The sequence below is a fragment of the Arvicola amphibius genome, chromosome 11 (genome assembly GCF_903992535.2).
Source record: "Arvicola amphibius chromosome 11, mArvAmp1.2, whole genome shotgun sequence".
Taxonomy (NCBI): domain Eukaryota; kingdom Metazoa; phylum Chordata; class Mammalia; order Rodentia; family Cricetidae; genus Arvicola; species Arvicola amphibius.
The window spans coordinates 68,344,356-68,367,221 of record NC_052057.2 but is presented as its reverse complement, the minus strand read 5'-3'; the positions used below and the strand labels follow the sequence as shown (position 1 = coordinate 68,367,221).

Sequence of the window (22,866 nt, the reverse complement as noted above, 5' to 3'; positions counted from 1 at the left end):
AACCATTCAAGTTCTGTATTCCAGGGTTTAGTTATTTTGTAACTTTAAAAGGTAAAGCAAAGGCTGGAGAGATGGTTCAGTGGTTAAAGAGCACTGGCTGCTCTTCCAGAGGTCCTGAGTTCAAGTCCCAGCAAGCACATGGTGGCTCACAACCAACTATAGTAGGATCTGATGCTCTCTTCTGAAATAAAGGTGTATATGCAGATAGAGGACTCATATACAGAAAATAAAATTTAAAAAAGTAAAAAAAAAATTTTTTAAAAAGTTTACAATTAGTGTAAATTTGTGGTCTATGGACAAAGGATATAAATTAGGAAGAAAAAGAGGATTTTTTTTTTTGAGGCATGGTCTCAAAGTATTCCAAATTGGCTTTGAACTGGAGATGCAGAAGATGAAGAACTGATCTGCCTCCACCTCCTGAAGGCTGGATGACATGTGTGTGCCACCACTCCCATGTACGGAATACTGCGGACGGACCTCAGCGCTTCTCACCCGCTAGGCAAGCATTCTACTAAACGAACTACAGCTCCACAGTTATTAGAGTTGAACACTAACAATCTAAGACAATTTTATGTCCCCATCTCCTAGGATCTTCAGTGCTACAAGGAATGCTTCAGCTGGACAGAAGCAGAATGCAGCCCACAGTTCTAAAGAAAAGATTCTTCATCTTCCTATATTAGACCCACCCATTTGTTAAGTATGCTATCTAAATACTATGCTGACACACTCATTGAATGTGAACACTCAAGTGTGAGTTTACCCTAATGCCTGAGCATATCACTGTATGAGGACTTCAACAATGAAGGCTCTTACTTCCTTGTAGAAAACTACTGCCTATGGAAGATGAATATTTTCAATACTGATTCCAGCAAACAAATCCTACTATTAATGGATTCTGGTTGCCTACTTCATTTTAATTCTTTTATCATATTGTAGGATTTTTTTTTGTTTTTGTTTTTTTTGTTTGTTTGTTTGTTTTTCGAGACAGGGTTTCCCTGTAGTTTCTAGAGCCTGTCCTGGATCTAGCTCTTGTAGACCAGGCTGGCCTCAAACTCAGAGATCCGCCTGCCTCTGCCTCCCGAGTGCTGGGATTAAAGGCGTGCGCCACCACCGCCCGGCATATTGTAGGATTTTTATAGCACAAATTATACTTTGTACCTTTGCCATGGATAATGGTCGGCAGGAGACTCAGGAGTCTACTGGTGCTGTCATGAGCGTACAACAGCTGTGGCTGTGGCTGTCTGCACAGATCTGCACAAATCAAGTCAGCTACCGTTCTGCTCAGAAACTCCCACCCCTACCTAAGGAACTATTGACAACTGATAGCTTCTATGGGAGAGACTCTGTCTAATTAATAGTGTGGCCCCTGACAGGTCTAGCAAGCTCCAGAAGCTAGCCTCACCATGAGGATGTAGGTATCCCAAACTGGACTCAGTAGAGTATGTTAAAAGGCGTGGGGGAGGCATGAAGTTGGGAGGGGTAAGATGGAGAGGTGGGAGTGAATCTGGGAGGAGACACGGGGAGGAGTGGGTTGTGAATGTGATCAAAATACATTGAAATTCTCAAAGAAAGTTTTTACTATTAAAAAAAAAAACAAAAAAATTTGGGTTCCAAATCATTTCTTCATCTGTGCAAAGATATAAATCTATATAAGGAACATTCCAGGTCTGAACCATGGCAAATTCCCAAACCCATTTGTATATTCAACGAATCATCTATTTTTAACAAACCTATTTTGATTAAGGTTTCAGTTCCTGGCCCTAATTGTCTCAGCTCAGTTTATTTGTCAGAGCAGATGAACCTGTGTTAACTGGCAACATAATATGCTTATATCCAATACAAATATGACTTAATTAGAAACTAAAGAGTTATGGGAAAATGGTCCTAATTTCAAGTGACAATAAGGAATGTATATTCACATACCAATACAACTTCTTGTATTTCAAAACTAGTTAACACAATTACCTTTTACATTTTAATAAGCCACCATGTACTAAAGCAATCAATGAGGTATGAGGTATACAAATGGAGTAGCAGTAAGTAGCAGTAAGTAAGAGGGACTGCCCTAACTCTTAAGAGATTCTAAACAATAGCGTAGACAAGTGAAGGCCTAACTCTATTGTCTGATAGCTCGACTTTTGGCCAGCCTCCTGAGTGCCCCCCCCCCCCACACTTTATAAAACCAGGAGATCAAATGATTTCGGACTTGTAACTCTCCACTCTTAGCATCTCCACCCACCTCTAAGAAGTCCCTTCTAGAGCACACATCATTATCTCCAACTAACCCTCTCCTGGCTGTCTGCTTACGTCTCACATCTATACTACACACTCTGCCACATGAATGCTGTTAGTGCCACACAGCACGGCTGTGGAGCTGGGTATCTGAAACACAATTCCACTTAGACTCTCAAAATTGAAATGCTAAGGGCTGTGTGTGTGTACGTGTGTGTGTAGAGGGGACATCTATAGATTAGACAGATTTAAAAAGTAATACAATGGGGAAGAAAGTTTATCCAATTCCTGATTGTGAGCATGTACATGTGTGTGTGCAAGCATGCATGTATGTGCTGAGCCTGGGCCTCACACATATTAAGCATATACCTGACCACTGAGATACATCCCGCTCTTGGTCCTGAATCATTTAGAATAGCTTTATAGGTCACACATTTAAAAAAAAATGGTCTGAGAATTAGACAACACTAATGTCCTGACTAGTCTTCTGTCAACCTGACAGAAGTTAGGGTCATTTGAGAAGAGGGAACCCCAACTGAGAAAATGCTCCCTGAGACTGGCTTATGGGGATTTCTTTGATTAATGATTGGTGAGGGAGGGCCCAGCCCACTGTGGGCTGGGTCACCACTGAGCAAGCGGTCCTCTGGGGCTTCCGCTTCAGGTCCTGCCTTGAGTGCTTTCCCTCGGCAGTGAGCTGTGATCTCTGTGTAAAGCCCTTTCCTCCCCAGGCTGCTTCTGGCCGTGGCGTTTTATCACAGCAATAGAAACCCTAAGGTAGCTAAGAAGTAACAGGAGTCTGCAGGGCATGGTAGTATGCCCTACAGTTGCAGCTACGGCGAGGAGGGGAGATTTTGTGAGCTCAGTAGTGCAAGATTAGCCTGAGAAACACAGATGTCTCCATCTCGGAGATAAAGAGAGAAATAAAAGCCATCAGCAAGACACGTCCGTGAATAGCTTCTGGAATTGAACCTACTAAGTAGGCAGAAGATAAACTGACATCTGAAAGTTCCAACAAAGTTAACGGGGTATGCTTGCTGAGAACGATGATCTCTTTGGTAAGACAGCGCCAATTCAACTATAATACTAATGTAAGCTGTTTGTTTGTACTGCCTGGAACTGCAAAGGGATGATACTATGGTGATACAACTGTTGAAAGGTTTTAGAGTCTCATAAACGATGAAGAATTCAACCAAAATGCTCTGCAGCTTCCTAGTTGGCCAACACAACACCTGCTCTACTATCTCAACAGCAACACTGACCCTTTCTTGAGTACATATAGAACTTACATATGCAGTTAATTTGTCTCAAAGGGGAATGGTACGTGAAGATTATACAGGCATTCAGGGTTCGTTCAGGGAAAGAATACATATTAAAAATAAGAAGACCTGCTGTAAATCAAGGCTAAATGAAATTACATGTGAGAACAATGATGAGTGGGGAGAAGCGCTGTTGTGCTGTGCACATGCACTCAGTGTGTGTGACAGTATGTGAAGACGTGGACAAGTCAAGACAGCCCACATGGCTGACAAGGGGTCTGAAAGTCTCACCCTCCCTAGTGAGGAAGCAGCAGATTTTAAAGAGATGCAGCCCTGAAAAGCTGCCTAAGTTCTAGTATGGTGATTTTCAACATGCAGGCTGGGATCCTTGGCTGTGCAAGTGACCCTTCCTCAGGGGTCGCCTAAGACCATCAGAAAACACAGATATTTACATTATGATTCCTAACAGTAGCAAAACTAGTTATGAAGTAGCAACAAAATACTTTTATGGTGGGGGTCACCACAACACGAGGGTTATGTGTTAAAGGGTCTGAGTATCAGAAGGCTGAACACCACGGCTCTAGTGGGCGGCCCTACACTCTACACACCCTGCAGCACTATGTGGACATAGTGGATTGAAAATCTCAAGGAGGCAGAGAGAGCACAAGAAGCTGGGAGAAGAAAGTGAGGAGCAGGGGAATAGCTGGAGGGAAGAGGTGGGAGTGGATTTGAACAAAACACATTATGTACATGTGTGGCATCTTAAACACCACAAAGGAAGAAGTACACTTGCACTACCATGCCGTGTGTCATCAGTAGCTGGAGAGCTGCACCACTCCTTACGGCCTCGCCCTATGGCATTCCATTCATGCCACTTGCTAGTTCAGAACTAAGTTTCAAAAATCTTAAGTCTGTAACTCTGCACTGTGCATTCTGGCCTGTGCTATTATTTGTCGTTTATTCTTCTGAGGTAGGGTTGGGGCTCAGACTCAAACTCAAGAGTCACACATCTGGCAGCTAGGGGCTCTAACACTGAACTACATTCCCAGTCTAGAATTCATTCTTAAATCATTTCATAAATTGCCTTTGCTTTTAATGTTTTAAATGTTCATATAGATAAGCGTTTCATTTCTTCATATTTTTTCTTCTTTTCTATTTTGAGACAGAATCTCATCCTCCAGCCCAGGCTTTCCCCAAACACGGCACATCCTCCTGCCTTAGCCTCGTAAATGTGGGGACTACAGGCATGTGCTGCCTGCCACACGTGGCTCTAGTACGCCTTCTCAATGAAGAAAAATCCCTCTCTCCTTACTTAATATTCTGTGTTTTTATAAAGCATTTTTAAAATGTTTATTCCACAGGAAATATTTTATCAAATAAAAATGTAAATTTCTTATCTAGAGTATTTACCCATTTTCTAAGATGACAACCCCTGATATATGATGCATTTCTTAAACCTTACATGAGGGCCTAAGTAATTGCAATCCTACTTTAATCACCTGTTCCTACATTAACAGATTAACTTCCGTCTACCTTTTATAGTTGTAAACTCATCTTTCCTCTTCTTACCCATACGCTTTCGTCTGTGTGCTGAGACAGATCTGAGCACTCATCACGAGCTAGCCTGGAATTCCCAGTCTCCTGCCGCAGCCTCCTGAGTGTGGAAACTGCAGTCGTATAGCACACACTAGACTTTACACAATCACACAAACCTATAGTTTACTCTGTCTCTACGGGGACTATTTGAGACACAGGGTCTCGTGTAGCTCAAGCGGCTTCCCATCTGTTATGTAGCCAAGGATGATCTTGAACTCCTGATTACAAGTATGAGCCACACTTGATTACATATGCTATCTAATTTCTCATGAGGAACTCCTTCACAGTGCTCCCACCTTTGACACTGCTGCTCTGGGTTTGTGGTACCTATTTCCCTTCCTATATTACACAGGCGCTCATATCTCTGTGGCTCTCCTTTCATTGAGCACAGTGCCGCTCCATAGACTCCGGTCATCTTGGCGACTTCTTCTTCTTCTTCTTCTTCTTCTTTTTTATTTTTTTTCGAGACAGGGTTTCCCTGTAGTTTCTAGAGCCTGTCCTGGAACTAGCTCTTGTAGACCAGGCTGTTGGCGACTTCTTGAAAGTTTTAAATTTATAGTTTAGGTAGAAACACAGAAGACATCACATTGAAAAAAAGATGAGAAAAGGCCATATTCTCATTAAGTTTTGCTAAACTTGATTTCTTTAGGATAATAAAATACAAAAAAAAATTTAAAAAGTCAAACCAGGAAAATAATCACTTTTATGGATATAAGTATCACAAGGAGTAACCTTTATTCACCTGCTGAGAGAGAGGGAGGGGGGAGTTTACCAGCAATTCTGTATTTTTGACCTATATATTGTAGGTAATAGTAGTGCATAGACCTTTAATCCCAGCACCAGAGGCAGAGGTAAGAGGATCTCTGAGTTCAAGGCAAGCCTGGTCTACAGAGAGAGTTCCAAGAAAGACAGGACTACACAGAGAAATCCTATTTTGAAAAAACAAAAGAGAAAACAACAACAAAAACAAAAAATCAAAAAACCCAACATACTGCTCCCTGAACAAGAAAAACAGAAATTTAAAATTATCAAGAATTTTTTTTTCATAAAGCTAAAATAATGGGCTTCAAATTTCAAATATTTAAAGGATGGCTGTGTGGGGTTAGAATGAGAATGACCCCCACAGTTCACAGATTTAGTCCCCAGGGAGTGGTGCTACTTGAAAGGATTAGGTGGTGTGGTCTGGCTGGAGGAAGTGTATCACTGGGGGTGGTCTTTGGCTTGGAGAGTTCAAAAGCCCGTGTGGAGGTCCAGAGTCGGCCTCTCTCTGCCTATGAATCAGAATGAAGGCCTCAGCTACTGCGGCAGCCCTGCCTCCATTCCAAAATGACGGTGGACTAATCGTGGGAACTATAAGCAAGCTGTCTCTGAGAGAGTTGTCATGGTCACAGGGACTCTTCACAGCAACAGAACACTGTCTAAGGCAGGCTGCTGGGGCCAAAGAGGCCTTCTCTAATGGAGCACTTACAATGTACTGTAACTGCCTCCAAGTATGAAAAGGAGCGGAACTGAGTGTACAAGGCACCAGAACTTCTACTTCATAGGAAGGGCTCCCCACAGCTTTAAGATAAAGATTATTATGGACTTTAGTCCACCACAGCTGCATAAACCTTAATTCCAGCATTTGGGAGGCAAGTGGGGAGAGTTGCAAGTTCAGCCTGGCCTACAGAGCTAGTTTCAGGACAGGCAGACCTATATAAGCAAAAATCATCTCAACCCTCAAAACTGCAACAAACCAAAAACTGTAAGATACTACACTTTTGTACCAAAATGATATTGTTGGGATTATTAAAGTAATACTGATTTTACTTATTATGATGGATATGATTCTCTTTTAAAAAGTCTGATATCCACATTTTCTCAGATTTTCTAAAATGTTACAAAAATGTTAACTCAATTACATCCTGCACTATTCTCCCAAGTCTTACAAATATCGTCTTTCAAATATAATAATATCAAAAATTTGTCATTACAAATAAAAACTACTCACCATGATACCACCATTTTGTTTTCTTTGGATTCTTGTTACATGTTCGCACATAAAAGGAATTATCTGGCGGTCGTCTCTGAAACAAATAGAGTTTAAATATTAAACAGGTAAGTTTGAAAAGAAAATGACTAAGAGAACTGAGTTTACCAAAATCATTACAGACAGGTGAAAAACAACGGAAGCACTAGAAGCATTACTCAAGAGTGTAAGCCTCAGCTGCTTTAACAAGGCTGGGTGTAGGAGAGGCTGGTTCCGGTACACAGCATCCGAATGTCTCGCACTTATCTCTCTATCAAGTCATTTAATGACCACGTCTATGAACTAGCTAAACAAAAGCCGAGCTAACTAAGGTTATAGAAGAACTACAGCATGCTTCAAGTATTCACATAGGCTTATTATTTTATTGTAATGTACTAAGGACGGAGCAGACAATTCCACTTCAAACAACATCTAAGAGGAAAGATGTTTTAGTGCCTGTGTGTACGAGTGGCCTTGTTCCTCATCTGCCCCGACTGGAACAATTTGGAAAACCTGGCAGCTCTGCAAGACACCTTGGCCAAGAGTGATGCTAACCACACTGGAGGAAGACTGGAGAGAGCCTGGCTTTTTGTCCAGAGTTCAAATGTCATGTTTACACTAATGCTATACTGAGAGGCGGCTTCTAATAGCGTGAGAATCTCACCCTTGCTTTTGGCTAACTTTTACGACTCTGATAAAAGTGTCTTTCTTTCCCTATTAAATATTTGTTTCAGTGTTTAGACTTAACTGCTTAGAGTAAGGAAGATAAGAGATTAGGAGACTATCTCTTCTACTGATGCTGATCAAAAGCTACATCATTTAAGAAACGTCTAGCCAGAAAGCAGTAGTGTGATGGACAGCCTAGACTGCTGGGGATAAAAGCAGCCCATCCACTTGACGCTTCTAACGCTCACGTACTCAGCTGTCAACTGATGCTTAGGACACATTCATGAATTCACATCAATGGTGATTTCAAGCAACAAGAACACAAAGACTACTTGGGTACAATTTGTTAAATACTCCAAGACTACCCTGATACAATTTGAGAAAATTTCTTCAAAATTTAGGATTACAAAATTAAGTTACTTAATTCCTTTTTTTTGTTACCTAGTACTTCATAGGATAAAACCACAAGTATCTAATAAATGTTTAATTTTATCAAAACTCACAGAAATTCTGACTCTTAAATAATTATGGTTAAATTTACCAAACAATTCTACTAAAAATAGTTTATCAAAAATTTAAATTAAATGATTAGTTTTATCCTAAAGTTTACAAAAAATACTAGCAGCAAACCAGAAGGTGAGCAGAAGGATGATGGTTAGAAAAGGATGAGAGGCACACAGAGCAGCAGTCAGTCTCTGGCCTGTGGTGTAAACATCCATGTAGACGCACACAAAAGCTCGTGATCATCAGGCCACGCAAGAGCAATGGCAAAGAATCACCAGTGAACCACCTCAATAGCGGTGCACGTCAAACCCACTTGTCACTCCGCTGGGAAGCATCAAGGGAACACAGGAGCCGCTGTAAGAACAACCTGCTCTGTCTCCCAGATGAAAAGCTTAGAGTGTGTGTATTCATGCGTGTGCATGTGCTGGGGCGGAGTAAGGAAAGACACTGAAGCAATAAACAAGAAAGACTCGTTTCTAACAACTGTTGATTAAATAAAGTTTGATTACAACCTAAAAATGCAGAAGAAACTAAAGTGAAAGCAATCCTAAGGGGGCTGGAGAGATGGCTCAGCAGTTAGGAGTACTGGCTGCTCTGCTCTTCCAGAGGACCCTGGTTCAATTCATAGCACCCACATGGTGCCTCACAATCATCTCTAACTCCAATTCCAGGGAATTCAATGCCCTCTTCTGGCCTCCATGGACACCAGGCACACTCATGGTGTTCAGACATACATGTAGGTAAAACACACATACATATTTTAAAAAATATTTTTTTGTTTTGTTTTTCGAGATAGGGTTTCTCTGTGTAGTTTAGAGTCTGTCCTGGAACTCACTCTGTAAACCAGGCTGGTCTTGAACTCAGAGATCCGCCTGCCTCTGCTTCTAGAGTGCTGGGATTAAAGGCCTGTGCCACCACAGCCTGGCTAAAAATAATAAAAATAATTTTTAAAAATGTTTTTAAGATGTATATATCATACTTCATCTAAAATATGTTTCCTTGCACATTTTAGTGTTTTTGAATGAGGACAGATCTTTCAATTAATAACATGTCATAATTTAATGATAGGAATTTTTTATATTATACATAAGAACTGGATAAAGGGCTCTTCATCTTACAATTGAAAGGAAAAAAAGCAAACACAATTTGGCCTATTATTCCCTGTACTTTTTTAAGTAACAACAACTAAAAAATTCAAAACTGAAACAAAACCAAAAACACTCTTGTTTTTTTTTTTTAAAAGAACACCAGAAAAATTCTTTAAAAAAATCTTATCCTGTGTGCCGTAGACACACGTGTGTGCTACACTCTAAGTGGCGATCACAAAAAAAACTCTCTGTTCTCGATTTCCAATGTAGGCTCCAGGGATCAACTGTCAGGCTTACATCGTGAGCACACTTAGCTGCTGAACCAGCTCAATGCACCCCCCCAAAAAATTTTTTTGAATTAACATTTCAAGAAACGTACTCAGTGAAACAGTAACTCCGGGTGTTCCCGATTCTAAACAACCTACTGTTTAAAAACAAGTTACTATCCTAAAGAGTCTCTAAAGTCTAATTAATAAAACAGCAGTGGATTTAATCTGGAGAACAGAGAAGCAATCTGCTGAAGACACATGCACACCCTCAGAGCTCCCTATTTTAAGGGCATCTGAATTACTACACATCATTTTTCATCTGGTCTTTCCCTGCTCTTCCATTAGAGACAGGAGAACAAAAGGGAAGATTTTAAAATTTCCACTGGTAAATGACATCCTTCCATCAATTTGACCAGTAAGATAGGAAAGCTCTGGATTGGGGAAACTCTGAGAAGTGTTGCTGTGGACAGGAGCTGGCAAAGGGGGCTAAGGAGCCAGGCAGGGGGTGTTTGTCTCTAACTTCTCCACTGTGAAATCTAGAAACAGGAATGTGCTCTTCACTTTTACTCTGACTGTTCATGGAAATAAAATTCAGATTAAAAACTCGTGCACAAATGATTAAATGACAGCTATGGTCTAGTTACTGCCCATACTGCCAGCATGCTGTACACTCAATAAACTAGACTTTAGAAATACAGATAGAACACTGAGCTTGACTTCCAGTCTATTAGAATGATAACAAGATAATTTCCAATTTATTAGTAAAAATGTCATTCACTGTAATTTAGAACCAAAAAACGTGAATCCTCCTTCAACCACAAACAATTATACACTGAAACTGTAACCACCTATGCTGAGAGAGGAGACGTTACCGGAGGAACTGGAGAGTCCTACCTTTTCTTTGCAGCTGGAAAGCATGCTAATAATGCTAAGACACACTGACTGGACTGAGAGCGCTGGCGACCAGTCTTCTGTTAGAATGGATAAACAGATATGACCATTGCTATACACATGAGGATGGACGGGAATATTTTCACCAGTAAACATGACCTAAGAAGAAATAAAATTCCATTAACGCTCAATACTCTCTACTATTAAAAACTAAAATATTCTGCACATTTAACAAGTAATAATTTTTAAGACATAAAATAAAAACAAATAGATTTCGGTAGCAAATGTCCACTCATCACCAACAATTCAGTAACAACCTCACTGCACAGATGACCATGCAGCAATACAAAACCCTAGACTATTTTCTAAATTCACTGAAATTTTCTAAATTTGTTTTTTTTCACTAGTAAATGGTAAGCTACATTCATTAAAATGTTGTTTTTTTTCAGATTCTACTCATTATGCACACCTCGAATCCCAACACTTGGGAGGCAGAGGCAGGTGGATCCTGGTGAATCAGAGGCAGCTTGAACCTTCACACAGTAAGTTCCAGGCTAGCCAGGGCTACACACTAAAAGCATGTTTGAACACAAAATACAACAAAATAAAAAACCCAAATGCACTAAAATTCCAAAGTATTTAATGTTAAAACTGCAATAGAAATCAAACAAAGCCAAAGGCCTGATTAGGAGAAAAAAAATAAATGAAGTTGAGTCCTAATTGGCTGCTATCGTCTCCACTCGGCCTTTACTCCCTAAAGCCGTTCCTTTATCTTGCCTTGGCACAACTGTAAATGCCTTCCTCTGCCCTAACACTTCAAGTAAACCACCGGAGCATCCGAACAGAAAAGAGAACAAACCCACATACCCTGAAATATCATTATGCATATCTGACACAATTCAAAGGCAGGAGATAGATTTAGGATCAGTTATGTATGTGTTCCTCTTTATCTTGCAGTGCTGTGCAAAGAATGCAGGTCCTCGTGCGTGCCCCACAACTGCTCCACTCCGAGCTACAGCTCTAAGAGAAATTACGTGCTTTTATATAAAACCCAAATTAAGTTAATTTACCAATCTTCAAGTACATTTTACAAGGTGGCGTATTAATTCTGTAGTTTAGCAGTCATTTCTTAATTAGTGATCTTACCATAATAAGAAAAACATTAGTATCACTAGGATAAGACCTGGTTTGAATTCACAATCAGGCTGGGTGTGGCAGCACACCACTGCAGGAGCAACTTCTAGAGCCTGACATAAGGGATTCTACAGCCTAGAGGTGCAAGGCCAGCCTTGGGGAAAAAAAAGTACAAACTTTCTCTCAAACAAACAGCAACAACCACCACTAGGATAAACTCAAAGATGCCACTCAAGATCCATGAATTCCCACACATGCAGTCCTCAGCACAGACTTTACAGAATCGCTCAACCTGTACAGCAAAAGAAGGAGGAGAAATCAAACTTTAAATTCTGACAGAAACTGACTAAACATTTGCTGCTCCGCATGTATCTGGGGGTGGAAGGTGGTTTCTCCTTAAATGAAGAAGACGGCCAATGCAAGCAGTTTGGCTAGAGTCGGGTATGCCCACATTTAATACAGAATAGATATTGTGAAACTAGAATCAGCCAAGGTTTTGGTAGATATCTTAAATATCTAGCCACAAATCTGACTTTATTAAGATTCTTACAGGCCGGGCACTCAGGGTGGTGCACTCAGGAGGCGAGACAGGTGGATCTGGATCTATGTGAGTTCAAGGCCAGTCTGGTATTTAGAGCTAGTTCCAGGGCAGCCAGGACTACACAGAGAACCCCTGTCTCTAAACGCCAAAAATGAAATAAAAGATTCTTAGATATATGCACATATAACAAGCTGATTGTCCAAACAAGTAGGCCTCAGGCTGTTAAGCTGAGGTTAACACGACAAATCTCTCCAAACTTTCAGAAGGGTTTTCCTTAGCCTTTAAGACTTGGCCGCCCACCTCTACCCTCTCACAATGAGGGAAATGAATTACTTGTCCTCCATACTTGCAGAAGGTTCATTCTTTACCTTTAAGGCTGCTCTGGGAAGTGGCATTTGTGCAGCTCATGTCACTGCTCTTGTCCTTCTCTGAGCAGTCTTGAATTTGACACTTTCTGCGTCCACCCTCAACTGCTTTTAGAAGTATAAGCCACAGCCTATGTCAACATATTTATTTGTAGATTGTGCTACACGTCTAGAACAGGAAATTATAAATGTCACAGAATATAGATCTGTCAGCCGGGCGGTGGTGGCGCACGCCTTTAATCCCAGCACTCGGGAGGCAGAGGCAGGAGGATCTCTGTGAGTTCAAGGCCAGCCTGGTCTACAAGAGCTAGTTCCAGGACAGGCTCTAGAAACTACAGGGAAACCCTGTCTCGAAAAACCAAAAAAAAAAAAAAAAAAAAAAAAAAGAATATAGATCTGTCCTGATGATTCATTTATCCTAAAAAGTCATTTGACCAGCAGAGTGTTTTCACTACCTTGAGAATTTACTCCCTGGTCACGGTTATTTTTAAAGAATAGTCCATCCTCCCTCCCCCAATAAGGTCTCTTTATTAAGAAGTCTACGAGAATAGTGCCAGTGTCACCAAAAAAAAAAAAAAAAAAAAGAGTTAAGTTTTTTACCACGACTATTAGAAAACACACGGGCAGCCAGACAGATACAAAGGTCATCAGTACACTCTGCCTAGGCATTCACAGAGCATGAGGAAAGCAGTATTCTCCTTGGAGAGAAACCGTTACCAATGTCCATGAGCCAGGAACTAACAGGAAACCCAGACATAAGATAGAATGGTGAACAGCAAGGAATGGCACCTACAAAAAGCAGCGGACAGTCTACAAGCAGAGCAGAGGACAAAACAAAATCAAGTCAAGTCCCCCGCTGGGCACTCAGGAGGCGGAGGCTGAGTGGGATGCTGGGTGGGCAGTCAAGTAGCACCGCTAAGAGGGAGCAGGCCAACCTGCGCTGTCCTCAGAGTCTGTCTTAAGACATCAACCAAAACAAAATCAACCAATCTCAATTATTAATGTATTCCATGAAAGGCAAACGCAGCCAGTGTGGACCTGAAGCAATCAGACACGGGATAACTACTTGCACATATTAAGCCGCCATTATAGCCTAGGCACTTTAGAAGCTTGTCTAAGCAGGAAAAGGATGAACTCCTGAAATAAAACAAAACATTTTTTACAACAGTTTGTTGATGTTAAGGCATTACCAGTCTTTTCCATTTCCACAGAGAGTTTCATTATAATCTCTGTCACTATAGCTCTCGGCCCATTGGGAAGAGTAAACAAGGCTAACTTTAAGCACGTATTTTCCATTTTGTTTAATATCCTGTATGAGTCAAAGGAGAAAAACTGACATTTCTGCTGTTTTACTTCAAGTGAGCAGGTTCTGAACTCAAAATGATGTTAATTCTGGAGTTTAAAAAGAAATTGGTGCAGTCCCATGTAGCTTATAAAACTATCTAGGACTTATATATTATATAGCCAGACACGGAATACAGTGATTTGAAACTACAACTCAATTTACTTGGTCTCCGGTCAAAATTAGTTATACAATCACATTGTTAAAAGTTAACTGAGGGCCGGGTAGTGGTGGTGCACGCCTTTCACCCCAGCAGTTGGGAGGCAGAGGCAGGCAGATCTCTGTGAGTTCGAGACCAGCCTGGCCTACGTGAGCTAGTTTCAGGACAGGCTCCAAAGCCACAGAGAAACCCTGTCTCGAAACACCAACCAACCAACCAAACAAACAAACAAACAAACAAAAAAAAACACGCCTTCACTGGAAACTAGCCATGTTCCTCGCTGCAGAATTTCAGAGGGAAGTAAAAGTACAACTCTAGGACTTAGAATCAGAGCTTAGAGTCCTAAAGCTGCTTAAGAAGCCATCCTCAAAGCACTACCTTTTACTCGCCTCCTTACTACTGCAGCTCATTTCCAGAAGTAGAAAAGTATATAACAACTGCAGGGCAATGTTGAAAGTATACATACCTAGTCCACATCCAGTCTAAAATTTAACCAAACCAATATTGGAATAACTTGAGTACTATGAATGTAGTATCTATTAAAATCAACCCGAAAGACATCAGAGTGATGGAAGCCTACCCAGACTATGAACGACCACAACTAAGGAGAGAAGAGAGACAAGGTGTCTCCCTACTGCCTAAACTGATCCACCCTGCCCCACCCCTAGGGGCTTAAGCATTTCTCCTACAGCAGCTTTAAAAGTACCTGGGGCTATAGGCATGAGCTACTCAAGTCTGACCCACTACTCAAATCTGATATATTCTAATAATTGTTCAATATGATAGCTGTCAATATCTACAATAATCTAGTATAAAACAACAATTACTCTAGACATTTAACTATATATTCCAGTACGTTTATACAGTTTCAATAGTCTAGGCATTATTACTAAGAAGAAAATAAGGAATGGAGTTCAGGTAACTTTCATAAACAAAATGCAAGAATTTCTCAACATCAAGCCTAATAATGAAAAGACCTTACGATACCTATTTACAAAGAAGATACAGTACATGTTTCATGAGCGGTCTAGAGACAGAAAGTTACCTAATATGCATCAAGCTGGGTCTAAACTGTAAACACACAATGAACACAACAAAATAGGATACATACAGGTAGGAGTGCAGCTCAGTGGTCATTCACCTGAAACGCATAATCCCTAGGTTAGCAATCAGTTTCTAGCATCGTGATGTAGAGGAGGCCTCCAGAAAGACAACCAAACACCAGGCTAGAATTATAAGACAAAGTTCCATCTGTCATGCCATCTAGATTCCAAGGCTTCCTGTGAGGACAACATGAGGCAAGGGTTTCTCTTGTAAGCATCAGAGACAGGCTGGGGGCCCACGCCTGCAGTCCAGGCTCGGGACGTGAACAGGAAGAGCAGATGTTCCAGGTCATCCCTTACTACAGAGCAAGTGTAAGGCCAGCCCAGCACACATGACAGCACATCTCAACAATAAATAAGTAAATAAAATTTAAAAGTGTAATGTAAGCTACAGATAACATACAATTCGCAACAACTGACAAAAGTGGCTAGGGAGCTCATCTACATATAGGTAGATTATACAGGCAGATTAGGTTGTATTTAGCAATGAGGGGGGAAAGGTCGAGACCTTGAGAGAAAGAACAGAGGGGTGCACGGAGAGATGAAGAGAGAAAAAAAGGAGGGAACATGTGATATAAAATCATTGAAAATGACTAGGGACTGACGCTTTATGAATTCTCGATGCGGACTTCTCCTAGCACACAAACCCAGATCCCCAGCATCTACAGGAACAGTTTTCCAATTGTACTTGGTCATCATACCATGTAGCTTTAAATGTACTTAAAGACAAAGCTGGTTTTTTTTTTAAAATTTCATCTTTATTTTGTATGACTCTTTCTTGAAAATAATCATTGTCCCTATTATTTCTAGAGAAATTATGTGCTAAAACAACTTTTCAGCAAAAATCAAATTGGAAAAGTTAAAGTCATCATACTCAAACATTGACAAAGTCCTGTAAGTAGCTCATGTTTCTTTGAAATAGAATTCTCTGACAAAGGGCTGTACAGGAAGTGGGTATCAGAAGAACCAAAGAGGAGGCAGGATGAAAAGTACCGAGGAGTTATAGCACTAAGCTTTGGGAACTTTAGAATTTCCAGAGTCTGACCACATCTCCTAAAGCGGAGGAAGTAACACCCAGTTCCTCCATACTGAAGAGCCTACTTTAATCAGACCCTAGACCCTCCACTCACACCTGCGGCCCTTCGGTGTCTCTCAACACAGACACACAGGAGCATATGCTACCAGGCCTAAAAGGCCGAGCTGTTCATGCCCTGCTCCGTACTTTCCCCGTAAGTCCTCTCAAGACTAGTCCTACCAGTTCAAGGAGGTTCTTCCCTGCCTCTCTGGTCCATTCTACACCAGCTACTGCTTCCCATTTTGTTTCAAAGCAATTCATTGCCCTTCATGGAGTTTTGATGCCTTTATTCAAACACCTATCAACCTAGCAGCCCCTCCTGTCTGCTGATCTACCCTCTAAACCAGGTGCGAACTGTGCTCCCCTCTACAACCTCCACTAGGAGCTGCTGCTGCAGGTCAACCACCCCTGGCCTGACGCACTCAACAGTCTCTCTGGTCTCCCAATTGCCACCTGTTGACTCCATAACCCTACTCAAAACCTCCCATCTCAGAGCAAAAGTCTGAGTTCTCACAATGGCTCTCTCCTGTCCATGTCCTCACAAGCATCTGTTATTTGTTTCCTTGATGAATGACAACTGACTGGGTGAGATGGACTCTCAGTGTAGTTCTGATTTGCATTTCTCTAAGGGTTGGAAGAATTGATCACTTTTCCCAATCTTTACTGGTCATCTGATTGAATGCTCTAACTTCTTAGTGTATAGCTTGAGTTCTTTCTATATCTCTACTATATTCTGTCAAAGGTACCGTGTACAAGCATCTTCTTGCAGTCTGGTGAGCTGTCTTCATGAACTGTGTGCTCTGCTGTAAAATTGCTTTTTAGGTTCCCGAGACCCAGATGTCAACTGTTAGCCTTACTTTTTGGGCAACTGGAGTTCTACTACTGAGCACGCCCTTGCCCCACTCCTCTCCTGCACTACTTTATTTATTATGTGTCTTCGCAAAAGAATGCAAACTCTACATAAAAAGGGCTTTTTTGTTACTCTCATGAAATTCGTATGCTTGTTTTCCTTTTTCTAAATTAAAAATTGTGTTTGTATATGTGTTTATGTGTTATGTATAGAAATATGTGTTTTCCTCAATCACTCTCAACTTTCATTTGTTTGTTAAGAAAGGGTATCTCACTGAACTTGGCACTTCCTGATTCAGCAGAACTATCTGGTCAACAGGGACTGTCCTGCCTCTGCCTCCCCAGTGCTATGACCACAGTGGGCACTGCCACTCCTGGCTTTCACCTGGTGCTGGGGACTAAAATCAGGTCCTTATATCTGCACAGAACACTCTACTTACAAAACCATCTTCCCAGCTTTTTGCTTTGCTTTTTTGATACATGGTCTTGTTTTGTTGCCCAGGTTCATCTAGAACTTTTTGCTCAAGTAGTATTCGACCTCCTGAGTGCTAGTGTTACAGGCATACACCACCCCATGGAAACTGCGATCTGAGCCAAAAAGGTCTGATTTCATGTTACATACTCAGTTCCAACAGACAAGTAAATGCCGACCTATTCAACTAATGAGCAAATTGAAGCCCTTTAAAGGAAGCCTATTGTCTTTCTAGTCTCTACATTCTCTTCTATTTCTCAGTATAAAGTGCTGGCACAGTATAAACGCTCAAGACAGACTGAACTCAGCAGTCATCTCCCTGGAACGTAGCATAGACAAACAGTGTTCACACAGAAAGGCATTCCTATACGACCGGCACTAACTGCACATTAGTGGAAATGATTATGGAATGGGCCTCGTGTCTGTCCCTGTAGTAACTGAAAAATACTTACTGGTTTTTTGGGTTTTTTTAAGCTTTAAAACAAATGTTCAAGCCAAACACCACTATTTAGGCAAGTGGATTTTTCATAGTAAATGGCATATAATGTGCGAAACTAATCAGGAACAAGAGGAAGCAGACAGAAGTTGCACAGGCATGGAGTGATCTGGATATGTCACGATGTGGTAGTGGTCATTTCGCGACGACGCTGGTCTACTTCAGGACACTCATCAAATTCTATTTTTCTTAGAAGTCACACATTCAATATTGTTTATTCCATAGGAAGATTGAAAACTGTTATCTAACAACTGTCAATGCTGCTGTTTCCTCAAAACACCTGGTAATTGGGTGTTGGCGGAAACTGCTTGTTTGTTCCCGACCACCCAAACCCGAAATAAACACACAGAAACTGTATTAATTAAAATACTGCTTGGCCTATTAGCTTAGGCATACTCCTGGATAACTCTTATATCTTAAATTAACCCATTTCAATTAATCTGTGTATCACCGCATGGTTGTGGCCTACTGGTAAGTTTCCATCTAGCACCTGGCTCCTGCATCGGCTACATGGCATCTCTCTGACTCCACCTACTCTCTCTATATATCTTTTCCAGCCTGGCTATATTCCGTTAAGCCATTGGCTGAAAGCGGCTTCTTTATTAACCAATGGCAATAAAACATATTTACAGCATACAGAGGGAATCCCACATCATTTGGGGAACTGAATTCAAAGGAACGTTTCTACCACTTTCCCAGAACAATGGGATATCTAAAAAGGTTCAGTTATTGAAAAACCCTATAATTTATATGTACATAAATCTGCATTATTGAACCTACTGCACTTGCTTCAAAGCCATAAAGATATGATTAATAAAATAATTTTAATAATTAAAAAAATTCTTGCCCTTGGAAGAGTTGTCATTTTCCTAATCAATATAAATTAGAATATACAACTTCTACAACATGGGTGCATTACAAAATAAGTTAAAAAGGAATGCTAGCATTCCAAAAGAATGGAAATAACTATCCTAAGGCCTTTCAGATTCCACATACAGGATGGCAGAGGGAGAGAAGTAACTTGGTTTTCACTCCTGATTGATGTAACTAGTCATCAAACCATTAATAAGATCTTTCCTAGAAGCGTCAATTTCTTCACTTAAAAAAAACTGAATCTATATCTCATAACCACTATATTAAGAGTTATTAGATGATAAAATCAGGATAAAAATTAATTTATAAAATATGATATACAAACATTATCATACAGTAGAACGCAGGGAGGTAAACTGCAAAAAAATGGTTAAGTTTTAACAAGTCTATACAAGAACTTGATAGCCAAGGAAATAATCATCCACAGATTTTACTAAGGAAGGGAAAAATACAGGTGGGTGCTGTACTTACGTGTGCGTATGTATGTAGAGTAGGGGTAGGAGAAATGCAGCAAGTGCAAGGTTTGATTCCCAGCATTGCAAAGAGAACTGTTAAAACGTTCAGTGAGATCATGAATATGCCTACAGAGAAATCCAACAGTGCTGAGGAAAAGTATATAGTATAAGAAGCAGAAACTATTAAAACAATAACCTATTGAAACAATCCAGCTGAAAGATAAGACATTGTGCTGCAGTCTACACAGCAAGATAAGAAAGAAATGGGCAGACTCACAGACTGCAGAAGGCTTTGAAAAGCTGTACAGGAACAAGTGAAAAGGACACAAACAAAGCAGAAGGAAAACTGATGCGGGAGAATTGTCTGTAATCTGTCAATCATGTTTTAAATAAAACGCTGACTGGCTAGGCAGAAAGTATAGGCGGGAAAACCAGACAGGAAGTAGAAATGATGTAATGAGAACAGGAGAATGCTGGGAAGAAGGGAAGTGAGGCAACCGCCATGAAGCAGTTGCCATGACTCTCCTCTCTGAGATGGATGCAGGCTAGAATCTTCCCGGTAAACCACCACCTCGTGGTGCTACACAGATTACTAAATATGGGTTTATTAAGATGTGAGAGTTAGCCAGTAAAAGGCTAGAGCTAATGGGCCAGGCAGTGCTTAAAAGAATACAATTTGTGTGTTGTTATTTCTGGGGCTAAGCTAGCTATGCGGGAGCCAGGTGGGATGAAAAGCAGGCCAGCCCGTAGCTCATCACTACAGAAAACAGAATCCCAAAATAAAGAAAAGCTTATTTTTCTATCTCATTACCGGAAAGGGTTAAGTTTAGATGTATTAAATCTGAGCTATCAACCTGGCGTGGTGGTGTAACCTTTATCCTAGTACTCAGGAGGATCTCTATGAGTTTGAGGCCAGCCTGGTCTACAGAGCGATTCCAAGACAGGAAAGGGCTATATAGAGAAACCCTGTCTTGAAAAGAAAATGGTATCCAAAAGACTTATGAAATCTTAGAAATGTGTGTACCCACAGCAGTGCTGAGCTGGGTGTTTAATGTATCTTAACATCAAAGAATAAGATAGCGCTGATTAATAAGTCCCAAGTTATTTAAATCAAAGGAGTAGAAAGAAGAGGAATAAGTGAATAAAAGAAATCTGAAGATGACAATTTATTATAAATGTTGAACTAGGCATGATAGTGCACGCCTTTAATCCCAGCACTTGGGAGGCAGAGGCAGGCAGATCTATGTGAGTTCCAGACCAGTTTGACTTAGGAAACAAGTTCAAGGACAGCTAAGGCTGTTGAAAAATTAAAGAAATAAGTAAAGAAATAAATGAAAATATTTAAGTTTGATATTTGATTTTTAATAAAAGATTAAGAACAGAATCTACAGAATGCTTTTTGATTTTTTTTTTTGAGACAGTGTTTCTCTGTGTAGCCCTGAATGTTCTGGAACTCTGTAAACCAGAATGGACTCAAGCTCATAGATTCACCTGCTTCTGTCTCCTGAGTGATGGGATTAAAGGTATGTGCCACCACCGCCCTGCTTGATGTGATTTTATGTTTATAAAAATATGGTTTTCCTATTAAAATATATTTTAATTACATATAATATATAATGTGTTTGTGTGTGTGTGTGTGTGCTTTTTAGAGTCTCCCTGAGCTGAATGCATCTGAGTGCCATATCAGATATTTGGAAGTAAGGCAGAAAGAGCTGAAGGCACTAAGACAAAGAATACCACAACTTAAAGACAAATTCCTGGTGAGAAGGGAGATGGTTGTGCTGCTGATCAGTCAGCGGATGCTTACCAGAATGCCTAGAAATTTTAACAGCAGAATCCCTTCCCCTTAAAGTTACATAAAAAGGGTAAAAGGAGCCTCAAGTCTTAACAGCTTCCTGCTCATATACCAACTTCATAATTCAAGGGGTCAACATCTAGCTAACCCTACTTCTTTAAACAATTCTCTTTATAGCACAATGCAATAACTAATTCCCTATTGTCTCTTATGGCCAGAAAAAGATTTAATCTACTATATTCAGAATATTATTGATGTAGGTGGGTCTTCTATCCATCTGTTTATTTCACTGGTTAATTAATAAAGAAAACTGCTTGGCCTAATAGGTTAGAAAATAGGTGGGTGGAGTAGACAGAACAGGAAGAAGGAAGTGAGGTAGATGGCTCAGACAATTGCCCTGCCTCTACAACCAGATGCAATGAAGCCAGCCATCAGGTCAGACATGCTGAATCTTTCCCGGTAAGACACCATTCGTGGTGTTACACAGATTATTAGATATGGGTTAGTCAAGATGTGAGTAAGAGGCAGAAAATAATGGGCCAGGCAGTATTTAAAAGAATACAGTTTCCGTGTAATTATTTCGGGGTATAAACTAGCCGGTGGTTGGGAGCCGGGCGGTGGGAAGCCGGCCCGCAGCTCCACACTACATATTATGTTCAAAGTAACAATGAAATATGACTTTTCTCAAAATAGCACATTTTAATCACATACCAGTAGAATTTAGGTACTGAGTTCATTTTCCAGAAGCCCTCATTAGCAGTAACAGAGGCCTGCAGTGCTACATTGGCAACACATCTCAAACTTCAAGCTTAAAGTGTGAAATCCTGTGTTTAATTCTGTGAGTAAGAAGTAATTCTAGTAACTCATCATCTTACAAGTCAGAATCCTGGACATCATCCCAGAATTTCTTTGCTCTAACCTCCAATTAATTATTTACTAGTTAAATGCCTCTTCCAAACAGTCCATGGGCTGGAGAAAGCGGAGCTGTTAAAAGTACTTGCTCCTGCAGAGAACCCAAGTTTTCTTCTTAGTACCCACATGGCTGCTCACGGCCACCTGTGACTCCAGTTTCTAGCGATCCAACACCTTCTTCTGACCTCCAAGGGCATCAGACACAGAGTGCACAGACACACATACAAGCAAAATACTAATACACACACACACACAACCAAAGTTGTTCTTGTTTTGTTTTTTTTAAATACCACTACCACCATTATTCCTTGTCTAAGTATTTTTCTCTGTGAAATCCTGGCTGTCCTGGAACTCAAGCTGCAGACCAGGGCGGACTCAAACACACAAGAGATCTGCTTGCCTCTCCCTCCCGAGTGCTAGGAATTAAAGGCATGCGCCACCACTGCCCAGCCCTTAACTAAACTGTGTTTGCCTCAAACTCTAATGATCAGATTTCAAATTGACTTCATGTATTTAGCCTTCCAGAAGGCTGCAGAAAGAACACATCAGTGGAAAACCAAAGACACAGGCCTTCTCAAAGAGACTTTGTATCTTCAGCAGCATCACACCCGATGAGAGAGTGCCTGCGGTGCCTAGAAATGCTAGTCTGTCCCCACTGCTCCTGAAACCCGTGCATGATAAACAGCCTCAAGTTCCTAGAAGAACAGCAGCGAAGCCTCTGCCACCAAACCCTTCACAAAACCCTGCCTTCAAATAAAACAATGCAAAACAAATCTATCTACAT

The 22,866-nt window shown here is 40.7% G+C and overlaps 1 protein-coding gene across 1 annotated transcript in view; it reads right to left on the bottom strand.

Annotated features, from left to right (window-relative positions):
• Positions 1 to 22,866, bottom strand: part of Ube2w (ubiquitin conjugating enzyme E2 W) — a 50,924-nt gene that overhangs the window by 5,720 nt on the left and 22,338 nt on the right. Inside the window, exons 4-5 of the mRNA XM_038347775.2 lie at positions 10,514 to 10,669; positions 7,075 to 7,150 (exon numbers count right to left, since the gene is read on the bottom strand). Of these exons, the coding sequence (XP_038203703.1) occupies positions 7,075 to 7,150; positions 10,514 to 10,669 (232 nt within the window). The remainder of the gene's footprint in view (positions 1 to 7,074; positions 7,151 to 10,513; positions 10,670 to 22,866) is intronic.